This window comes from Oryx dammah, unplaced genomic scaffold, assembly GCF_014754425.2.
Source record: "Oryx dammah isolate SB20612 unplaced genomic scaffold, SCBI_Odam_1.1 HiC_scaffold_2, whole genome shotgun sequence".
NCBI classification, from domain to species: Eukaryota; Metazoa; Chordata; class Mammalia; order Artiodactyla; family Bovidae; genus Oryx; species Oryx dammah.
In genome coordinates this window covers 12248492-12258995 of record NW_024070186.1, presented here as the reverse complement: position 1 = coordinate 12258995, position 10504 = coordinate 12248492, and the positions used below count along the sequence as shown (strand labels likewise).

The window sequence follows — 10504 nt, the reverse complement described above, 5'->3', positions numbered from 1 at the left end:
TCATGTCCGTTGAGTTGATGATGCCATCCGACCATCTTGTCCTCTGTCGCCTCTTTCTCCTAATGCCCTCGATCTTTCCCAGCATCAGAGTCTTCTCTAATGAGTCAGCTCATTGCATCTGGTGGCCAGAGTCCTGAAGCTTCAGCAACTGTCCTTCCAATGAGTATTCAGGGTTGATTTCCTTTAGGATTGACTGGTTTGATCTCCTTGTCCAAGGGATTCAAGAGTCTTCTTCATCACTATAATTTGAAAGCATCAGTTCTTTGGCGCTTAGCCTTCTTTATGATCCAACTCTTACATCCATACAAGATTACTGGAAAAACCATAGCTTTGACTTAGTTGGCAAAGAGATGTCTCTGCTTTTTAATACACTGTCTAGATTTGTCATAACTTTCCTTCCAAGGAGCAAGCATCTTTTAATTTCATGGCTGCAGTCACCATCCACAGTGATTTTGGAGCCCAAGAAAATAAAGTCCGTCACTGTTTCCATTGTTTCTGCATCTATTTGCCATAAAGTGATGGAACCAGATGCCATGATCTTAGTTTTTTGAATGTTGAGTTTTAAGCCAACTTTTTCACTCTCCTCTTCACCTTCTACCATTAGAGTTGTATCATCTGCATATCTGAGGTTGCTGATATTTCTCTCAAAAGTCTTGAATCCAACTTGTGATTCATCCAACCTGGCATTTCGCATGATGTACTCTGCATGTAAGTTAAATAAGGAGGGTGACAATATATAGCCTTGACGTACTCCTTTCCCAATTTGGAACCAGTCTGTTGTTCCATGTCTGGTTCTAACTGTTGATTCTTGACCTGCATACAGATTTCTCAAGAGACAGGTAAGGTGGTCTGCTATTCCTACCTCTTTAAGAATTTTCCACAGTTTCTTGTGATCCACACAGTCAAAGCTTTAGCATAGTCCGTGAAGCAAAGTAGATGTGTTGATCCATTGAATGTTGTCTATTTAATCTCTCATTCCCTTGCCTTTCCTGAATCCAGCTTGTACATATGGAAGTTCTCAGTTCATGTACTGCTGAAGCCTAGCTTGAAGGATTTTTAGCATTACCTTGCTAGCATGTGAAATGAGTGCAACTGTATGTTACAGTAGTTTGAGCATTCTTTGGCATTGCCATTTTTGCAATTTGAATGAAAACTGACCTTTTTCAGTCCTGTGGCCCCTGCTGAGTTTTCCAAATTTGCTGATATATTAAGTGTAGCACTTTGACAGCATCATCTTTTAGGAGTTGAAATAGCTCAGCTGAAATCCCATCCCCTCAACTAGCTTTGGAGAGAAGGCAGTGGCACCCCACTCCAGTACTCTTGCCTGGAAAATCCCATGGACAGAGGAGCCTGGTGGGTCGCAGTCCATGGGGTCTCTAAGAGTCGGACTCGACTGAGTGACTTCACTTTCACTTTTCACTTTCATGCATTGGAGAAGGAAATGGCAACCCACTTCAGTGTTCTTGCCTGGAGAATCCCAGGGATGGGGGAGCCTGGTGGGCTGCCGTCTGTGGACTTGCACAGAGTCGGACATGACTGAAGCGACTTAGCAGCAGCAGCAGCGACTAGCTTTGTTTGTAGTGATGCTTCCTAAGGCCCACTTGACTTCACCCTCCAGGATGTCTGGCTCTAGCTGAGTGACCATACCATCGAGGTTATCTGGGTCATTAAGACCTTTTTTGTATAGTTGTGTGTATTCTTGCCACCTCTTAATATCTTCTGCTTCTGTTAGGCCCATACTGTTTCTGTCTTTTATAGTGCCCATTCTTGCATGAAATCTTCCCTTGGTATCTCCAGTTTCCTTGAGGAGATCTCTAGTCTTCCCCATTCTGTTGTTTTCCTCTATTTCTTTGCATTGTTAACCTAAGAAGGCGTTCTTATGTATCCTTGCTGTTCTTTGGAACTGTGCATTCACTTGGGCATATTTTTCCCTTTCTCCTTTGCCTTTCTTCTCTTATTTTCTCAGCTATTTGTAAGGCCTCCTCAGACAACCACTTTGCTCTCTTGCATTTCTCTTTCTTTGGGATGATTTTGGTCATCCTGTACCATGTTTGGAACCTCTGTTCATGGTTCTTCAGGCACTCTTATCAGATCTAATCCCTTGCATCTATTTGTCACTTCCACTGTATAATCAAGGGATTTGATTTAGGTCATACCTGAATGCCTTAGTAGTTTTCCCTACTTTCTTCAATTTAAGCCTGAATTTTGCAATAAGGAGCTCATTATCTGAACCACAGTCAGCTCTTGGTCTTGTTTTTGCTGACTGTATAGAGCTTTTTTCACCTTCTGCAGTAAAGAATGTACTCAGTCTGATTTCGGTATTGACCATCTGGCGATGTCCGTGTATAGAGTCATCTCTTGTGTTCTTAGAAAAGGATGTTTGCTAATGACCAGTGTGTTCTCTTGGCAAAACTGTTAGCCTTTGCCCCGCTTCATTTTGTACTCCCAAGTCCAAACTTGCCTGTTATTCCAAGTATCTTTTGACTTCCTGCTTTGCATTCCTGTCCCCTCGGATGAAAAGAACATCTCTTTTTTGGTGTTGGTTCTGGAAGGTCTTGTAGGTCTTCACAGAACTGTTCAGCTTCTTCGGTGTTAGTGGTTGGGGCATAGACTTGCATTACTGTGATGTTGAATGGTTTGCCTCGGAAATGAACTGAGTTCATTCTGTCGTTTTTGAGATTATACCCAAGTACTGCATTTAGGATTCTTGTTCACTTTGAGGGGTCCTCCATTTCTTCTGAGGGATTCTTGCCCACACTGGTAGATATAATGGCACGTGGAGGACATGAGCCCTGTCTGAGGTCGGTAGATATAATGGCACGTGGAGGACTTGAGCCCTGTCTGAGGTGCCTCCCATGGAGCCCTGCCTTGCCCAGATGTGCTCTTGCCCCTGCACCAGAGTTGGATCTCCCCTCTCGTCCTCAGGGCGTGTTGCTTGGGGTGGGGGCACTTTCCCTTCCACCCACCAGCCCTGTTGTCCCGGGGATGAGGCTGACTTGGTCCCCTGTCCTCTGGGCCAGGTTGCCAGCAGCATGCATATCACCTTGTGGACCGCAGCACCCAGTATTTCGCCTAAGTTGGTGCTTTAAACACCCCCCACCCCGACCTGGTGTAAGAAGGGAGTCTGATTTGGCCTGAGGTCCACCAGGTGGAGCCCACAGTCTCACGATCTGTGTCTGGGGTTGGCGAGCTGAAGATGACAGAATGGGTGTGTGTGGCCGCCTTGCCCTCACAGACTCATGCTTCCCATTGGTTCCAACCCCCTCTGTCAGCCCAGGGGAAATGAGATGGACATCCCTGGGTGCTCCACTCCAGGGGCTGCAGGCCTGGGACACACGGCCCGGGCGACGGACTGTGTGGCCATTACTGTGCTGTGCACTCGATTCCTCCCGCTTTAGCTCTGCTCGGGGTTCCGTGTGTTTGCAGAATGAAGGCCGCACTCAGTCCAGATTGTAACTGCACGTTGTCCTGGCCATTTAATGAGTGAACAGTGGCCTCTGTAACAGGAGCCGTAGTCCCCTGGGCATCTGTTACTCTTCGCTGTGTGTGTGATGCCCCTGATCACACCGTGTGTGGCACAGGAAGCACCCTTACAAGGGAAGCAAGGGAAATGCCAGCGCCACCAGCCAAGTTTCCTGAGTTCCCCTTGTGTCAGTTACTAGGCCTGTTCAGTTTTTCATGCTTTTGCTCTAAAAGCTCTGACTCAGCATGCTGGATATACAGCAGCAGAGACACTCTCAGGACCACCAAGCTGTTGCTGCTTTTACTGTTTTCTGCACAGTAGCCTGTGGTTAGCTCATTACCCTAGTTCTCACTTTGCAGCCCCGGAAACACAAGCTCCTTCTAGGTGTCTGTCCTGTAGGAGTATTGACCCCAGAGATTAGAGACAGGAGCTCCTGGGCCCATGTGGGCTCCCTGCCCCAGGAAAGTATATGGCTGGTACTAGAACCTTGGACTGGCTGCTGTTTTGTAGCTTTATTTTCTCCATTCTTGCTAAAGATGGTAGTTTTTATTTAACATAGAATATGAAAAATATTTATGGAGTTTCCCTGGTGGCTCAGACGGTAAACAATCTGCCTACAATGCAGGAGACTTGGGTTTGATCCCTGAGTTGGTAAGATCCCCTGAAGGAGGAAATGGCTACTCACTTCAGTACTCTTGCCTGGAGAATCTCCTGGACAGAGGAGCCTGGCAGTCCCTGGGATTGCAAAGAACTGGACATGACTGAGTGACTAACACTTTCACTTGAAAAATATTTATACAGTTAGTTAACCGACCATGTCTAGTTTTAATGTAAAATGTTTCAATTCTAAGGTTTAAGTATCATTGAAGAGTAACCCTTGATTTTGATCTTATGTCGAGGAGTCATGGAATTGCAAAAGAAAATAATATAAGCGTTATCCATTCATTCACAGAAGGTTCTGTCCCATTAGGAGATTCCCCACCAGTTATACCTAAACAGACCCCCTTTCTTCCCCGAGCCACTCGTGCTGACTCCGTCCTCGAGAGGCTGTGGCCTTGAGTGCACGCAGTGCCGGCCAGGGGACCATGCAGAACCGACTACACCTGCACACGTGTGCCCGTGACAGCTGCCCCGGACCCAGCAGCTGATGAAACTGCCTGAAGCAGCCCCAGCTCGCAGGGCAGAAGCGGCCTGGCGGCAGAGGGTTAGCATCAAGGATGTGCTGCCCTGGGACACCCAGGACGAAGCCAGAGCTTCCCTGGTGGGAGTCCTGCCCACGGTGAGGCTCCCGTGCCGACAGCCGGACAGGGGCCAAGCTGGACTCTGGACCCCTGGTCTAGACGGATGTGGGTCCAGGCTCTCCCTGTATGCGCAGGCCATTCCCAGAAAGAGGCTCAGGAGGCCATGCCAGCTGCCTCTGTTCGTCAACCAAGACGTTTACTCACAACCGTGAATGAATGGCCATCAAACTTCTGAGTAAAATAAACACAGAAGAGAGTGATCTATATGAGAAAACACAACTGAGAGAAAGTAACTCTGAGAACAGAAAGGATGTAAGGAATAAGCCTTATTAATACGTATTTTTAGTAAGTACAGAGATCACACGTTAATTCGAAGGTCTGGAAAGCACTTGTGTAACACATACTAAGGCAGGCAGCAGTGATCAGTAATGCGGTGTCAGGCTGCTGGTGGCTGCCGTGGTGGAGGAGCAGGGATGGGGGCGGCCCCTGGGGCCAGAGGCTCAGTTTATTGAGGGTTTGCTTACTCTGTGAGATGTCCTATAATTTAGTTAAAACATTTATGGAAAGTGAAATAATTCAGGGCTCGTGTCTTAGAATGAAAAAAATGATTCTTTCAGCAGTTTCACGGAGAAGGCAGAAACCTTGAAAAAAAAAAACATCAAGATTTTCTCAGAACTGGGTCTGTCTGCCTAGCGGCTGTCGAGTCCCCCAGGCCGAGCTGGAGGCAGGCTGCTGGGGAGCAGTGGCCCTGGGCACTGGAGGGGGACTGAACAGGGGACTGGCCTTGCTGGGAGGATTCCGCAGGCGGGTGCTGTGTACACCTGAGAAGACAGGCGGGCAGACGAGCTGGGGCTGCAGGAGAAGCCACCAGAGGCCAGGACCAGCGCGCCTCTGCTCTGTGCATCGGTGTGTTCTCCACTCGGCCTCACCGGGGGCTCTCACCCCTCCCGTTAGGCTCTTCACTGCCTCTGGGAGGAGGGCGTGCAGCCAGTCAGGCAGCTGGACCCCTGGTGTGGGGCTTGGACAAAGCCCTCAGAGGTGGCCACTGTACCCAGGAGGACTTGTGAGTCAGAACAACGATTAGCAGGGCCAGGCAGTTCTGTGGGCAAATGACTCGAGGGGACATGCATCTCTTATTCTGTACTCTTTCCTGGGGACATATCATTTTTGAAGTGTTCACTGGCTGACCTGAAGTCACCGTGGCAGTCACCTCAGAAGGGCAGGTGACCCAGGGTGGAGTGCTCCCAGCACGAGCTCCCTTCTGGTGCCCGGTACCTATCCTCTGCTGGGGCAAAACCCCCCCCCACCTCCCTGGGGAAGACATACTGGGCAGCCACCTCGGGGGTTCCATTGTGGGGTCCGTGTTTAATACCCGGGTCTTCAGGAAGCTTCACCCAGTGCTATCCAAGTGTGAATTCAGACACCAGCACCCGCCAGGCAGTGGAGGGGGAAAGGGGAGGCCAGGCACAGTGGGAACCCACCCCTCCCCTGCACATCTAGGGGAGGGGTCAAGGTCATCACATTGAACACATATTGTCCCTTGAAATGAATCCCCGAGATTGGTGGCCTGTAAACATGAATTTTCCCTGTTCCTTCTCATTCTGCTTTGCCCTGAAGAAGTGAGGCTTCTGAGCGAGGCCTGGGTGCCAGCCCTGGGCTGCCTGAACTTGCTGCCCTGGCTTTAACACTCTGCACAGAGGGGGAGGAGGTGGTCACCAAGAGCAAGGAGCCCCCAGGGAGCTCCCTGAGGTCCGGTACTGCCACCGTAAGCCAGCTCTTGTTGCAAGCACTCTGGCCTGTGTCTGGGTCCGTGGGGTTGCATCAGTCTGCCTATGGTGGGCACCTGCATTCAGTCCCCAGTGACCTGAGGGCATCCACCTGTCAGCCCCACAGCACAAGCCTCTGACTGGTTAAGACAGGAGACGTGTACCCTTCTGAGAAAGCACCAACACACTCGCTAAGAGGCGAGTTTGCTGGGTCTTGAGTGTCATGCGTGTGGGGAGGGGTCTGAAGCTGCCTGGCCCCGGCGGCAGGGCCCAAGCATAAACATCTCGGAGTGCACAGCCATGTGGCCCCTGAATTAACCTGGAAACGGAGCCCATCTGCTCCTGGATGTCAGCAGTTTTGGCCCCAAGGGAACTCAGAGTGCATGAAGTCTCAGGTTTTGGGGTTTCTGTGGACCTGCTCGCCTCCCCACAGGCGTGTTTTAGGGCTGCATCACTGGCCTGAGCTGAGCTCCTGGGAGGGCGGATGTGCCTGGCTGATGACTGTCAGGCCTGTCCCCACAGCAACCGTGCCACCTTCCCCTTCTCGTCCCATTCCAGGCATCAGCAACGCGGAGGCGCGGCAGCCAGGGAAGGCCCCCAACTTCAGCGTCAACTGGACAGTGGGCGATTCAGCCATCGAGGTCATCAACGCCACCACGGGGAAGGACGAGCTGGGCCGCGCCTCGCGCCTGTGTAAGCACGCGTTGTACTGTCGCTGGATGCGTGTGCACGGCAAGGTACTGAGGCGCCCAGATCCCTCACCCACTCGCGGCTACCCTGCCCTGCCTCCTCTGGCTGCTCTCAGCTGGCAGTCAGGCCCTGCCTCCTCAGATCCAAAGCAGGCTCACCCCACAACTCCCGTTCCCCACCCCCATATGAACCCAGGACTCAGCACCCCCTCCACTTGGACCCCTCTGCCTGGCAGGCGCTCCCCCTCACTGCAGACTCCTGGGCCCTGCAACCTGGGACTGCCCTGAGTTCACTCAGCCCTTCAGGAAGCCTCTTAAACCTGTTGATTTTGAGGTTTGGTTTGGAGTTAGAGGGTTTTCAGAGCAACAGGTCCCCTTTTCCCCAGATAAAATCTTCTCTAGTGGATCCGTATGTGACCAGTTTTCACCTATTAAGTCGAGTCAGAAGCTTTTATCTGTGATGGACAGAAGTTGCCGTGTCCACGTGGCAAGAGGGTCACCACGCGGGCAGCCTCACAGCAGCTGCCCTCCCTGCAGATCCTAGCTGCACAGAAATGCGTTGGCCCCACGGGCCGAGGCACAGAGTTCTCTGTGACCAAACAGCAGAGTGGTGTTTGCTCAAGACCCAAAAGTGTTAGTGTGTCATTTGAGTCCCCTGCTCATGGGTTGCCAGCAGCCCGCCTGTTTAACTGCGAAGCCGCCCCTGGGGCTGAGGACGCAGGCTCACGGGGGCCTCTGGCGTGGCTCTGTGTGATGTGTTTCTCGGGGTCAGTGGGGTCCCCCAGAAGCAGCACAGGTTCAAATGCTGCTCTTTGAACACCGTACTGGATTATGTTTTCCACTGTTACGGCTTGAACAGCTGCACTTGCCTTTTTGTCTTTTCACAGGTTCCCTCCAACTTACTGCGCTCCAAGATCACCAAACCCAATGTGTACCACGAGTCCAAGCTGGTTGCCAAGGAGTACCAGGCTGCCAAGGCCTGTCTGTTCAGAGCCTTCATCAAGGCCGGGCTGGGCGCCTGGGTGGAGAAGCCCACGGAACAGGACCAGTTCGCACTCACACCCTGACGGCGTGCAGCGCAGCCCCAACCCCACAGCCGGGCTGGGGCAGGCATGGGTGTGTGGGCACCATCCTGGGGGCAGGCGTGCGGGGTGGGGCGGGGGTGGGGTGGTGGCTGTGGGCTCGGGGTCCCAGTCCCCACCCGCATCTCAGCAGCAGCGCTTCCCCTCTGAGTCATCCAGTGATTGCTTTCAATCTCAGTTTACGTTTAGAAATTGAGTTCTACTAAGTAGGGCTTCCTGAAGTTTAGGAAAATAGAAATTACTTTGTGTGAAATTCTTGAATAATTTATTCAGAACTAGGAATGTGGTTTATAAAATAAGAAATAATTATGCCAGGTCACTCTTATGCCACATCGTATTAAGTACAAAGAGGCATTTCCATATGGAGGGCGCAAGGAAGTAGCGAGGAAGCTAGCCTAAGGAAACTGTCCCTGTCTGCCCATGGCCCCTTCCCCTATAGTCGCTGCCTTCCCACAGAGGCCGACCTGCAGCACAGTGATCCGCTAGGTGGCCCCTGGGACCGTGGCCCAGGTCCTGCAGCCCCTTCTTCTAGAAGCTTCTGTACCCCTTGTTGGACCATATCCTGGAAAACCTCTCAATAATCACAGGTCAAACGTGGCCGGTGAGCGTGGCCATTCACTTGGGTTTTTTAAACAGTATTTAACTCTTAAGGACCAGAAGGAGTCTGCAGGCCGACTGCACAATAAATGGCCTAGGATTCCCTCTGGTCCCTCCTCTGAATCGTGTGGATGTGAACAACCGTCCCAGAATCCTCGCAGGATGGAAATAGGATGAATTACATAGATATTCACTCTTGGAAAATGCCATTAAGGGCATATTTTTAAATTATTCTTTCCCACTTTATCAAAGACATGTGTTTGAAATATAAGAAGCGTTCAGACTGAAAGTTGGTGAGACAGCATGTCGCTCACATGTTCTCGACCGGGGCCGGGTGTTGTGTCATGGCAGGGAAGGGGGTGGTCTGGCGTCTGGGACACCCGGGACACGGCCGGCACCCCTGTGCAGGGACGAGCCCAGGCAGGCCGAGCCAGTGAGTCTGGGGTCTGGGCGGGTGGGGGGGCCTTGGGAGGCCATCCCCACTGAGCACAAAGTCCACGCTGACTGCCTCCTGCTTCCACTCAGGACCCCGGAGGAGCTTCCCGCCCTTCATGGGGTCAGTGCCAGTTCCTGGTCTTGGGGTGCTGTGGGCGAGAGGGCAGACCCCACTCCCCAGCCGAGTCCAGGAGTCAGGCTGTGTGCCCAGGGGGCGTGTTGGGGGTGGGGGGTGTCCTCTGTGGACTTAATAAGCAGGAGCAGGGTGGCCCTGGCCATGACCCTTGTGCTCAGGGTGGGAGGTGGGGCTGAAGAGGGCTGGCCTCCAGGTGTCTCCTCGCGCCACAGAGACGGGAGATGGTGTGCCCTGTGGGCGCATGCTGGGGGTGCTGTCCACACAGGGGCTGACCAGGTTAAAGGACAGATCTTTGTCCTTTGAGACCCACACCTCCCTCTACGGAGTGTGCCTCAGCCTGACCTTGCCAGCACAGGGCCCGGTGGGGCCTGCACACTCAGAAAAGATTGTGAACCCCTGCGTTTGTATTCTCGTCTCTATAGATGGTATTTTTTTCTAATGGGGAGTGGAAGATGGACTTAGTTTTTTAAAAATACATGGATTTTGGTTACAAAGTCTAGAGGAATGGTGTTGCACACACACAAGCTACCCTGCACGCCCGGCCCCTCCCCACCCCCGCCCCCACCCCAGATAGTTGAATGTCTTACATGGGGGTCCACAGGGCCTCAGCCATGTGCTGCTGCCTCTCCCGGGCGGATCTGTGCCACCGGGCAGCATGGGCCTGGAGCAGGGCTCCCGCCCCAAGAGTGCTCAGGCCTCGAGAGATGCTGGGGGGAAGGTGGCCAAGGTTCACAGGGGTAGGGGTTTAGGGAGCCCTGGGTGGGCAGGACCCCTGTGTGAGGCCAGAGGGAGTCGAGCCAGGGCAGGAGGCCAGCCCTGCTCCTGGAACAGGACAGCTGGACGCTGCTCATAGGCAGGAAGTCTCCAGCCCGATCATCCTGAGTGTGGCCAGTCTCCTCCATCTGTGTGTGTGTGTGTCTGTCTGTAGGCAGGAAAAGCAGGGAGTGTACCCCCTCAACCCCAAAGAAATCAGGGAGCCCAGCATCTTACACACCCCTCCCAGATGCCCACACGGTGTCACCACTGAGCTGTTCCCTTGAGGAGTCCTTTACATCTAGGGTCCTTAATCTGGGTTTTAGAAACAGAGATTTGACG

General features: G+C 52.4%; 1 protein-coding gene across 4 annotated transcripts in view; it reads left to right on the top strand.

The window, feature by feature from the left end:
- Window positions 1–9903, top strand: part of ADARB1 (adenosine deaminase RNA specific B1) — a 112131-nt gene extending 102228 nt beyond the window's left edge. For 2 of the 4 annotated variants that reach the window (XM_040264948.1, XM_040264939.1), the window contains exons 10-11: window positions 7029–7207; window positions 8047–9903. In XM_040264948.1, coding sequence (XP_040120882.1) covers window positions 7029–7207; window positions 8047–8226 — 359 coding nt within the window. In that variant the 3' untranslated portion in view covers window positions 8227–9903. Of the gene's footprint in view, window positions 1–7028; window positions 7208–8046 lie in introns of those variants that run through there. The other 2 variants (XR_005725283.1, XR_005725284.1) reach the window with 2 other exon arrangements.
- Window positions 9904–10504: the final 601 nt, after the last annotated feature.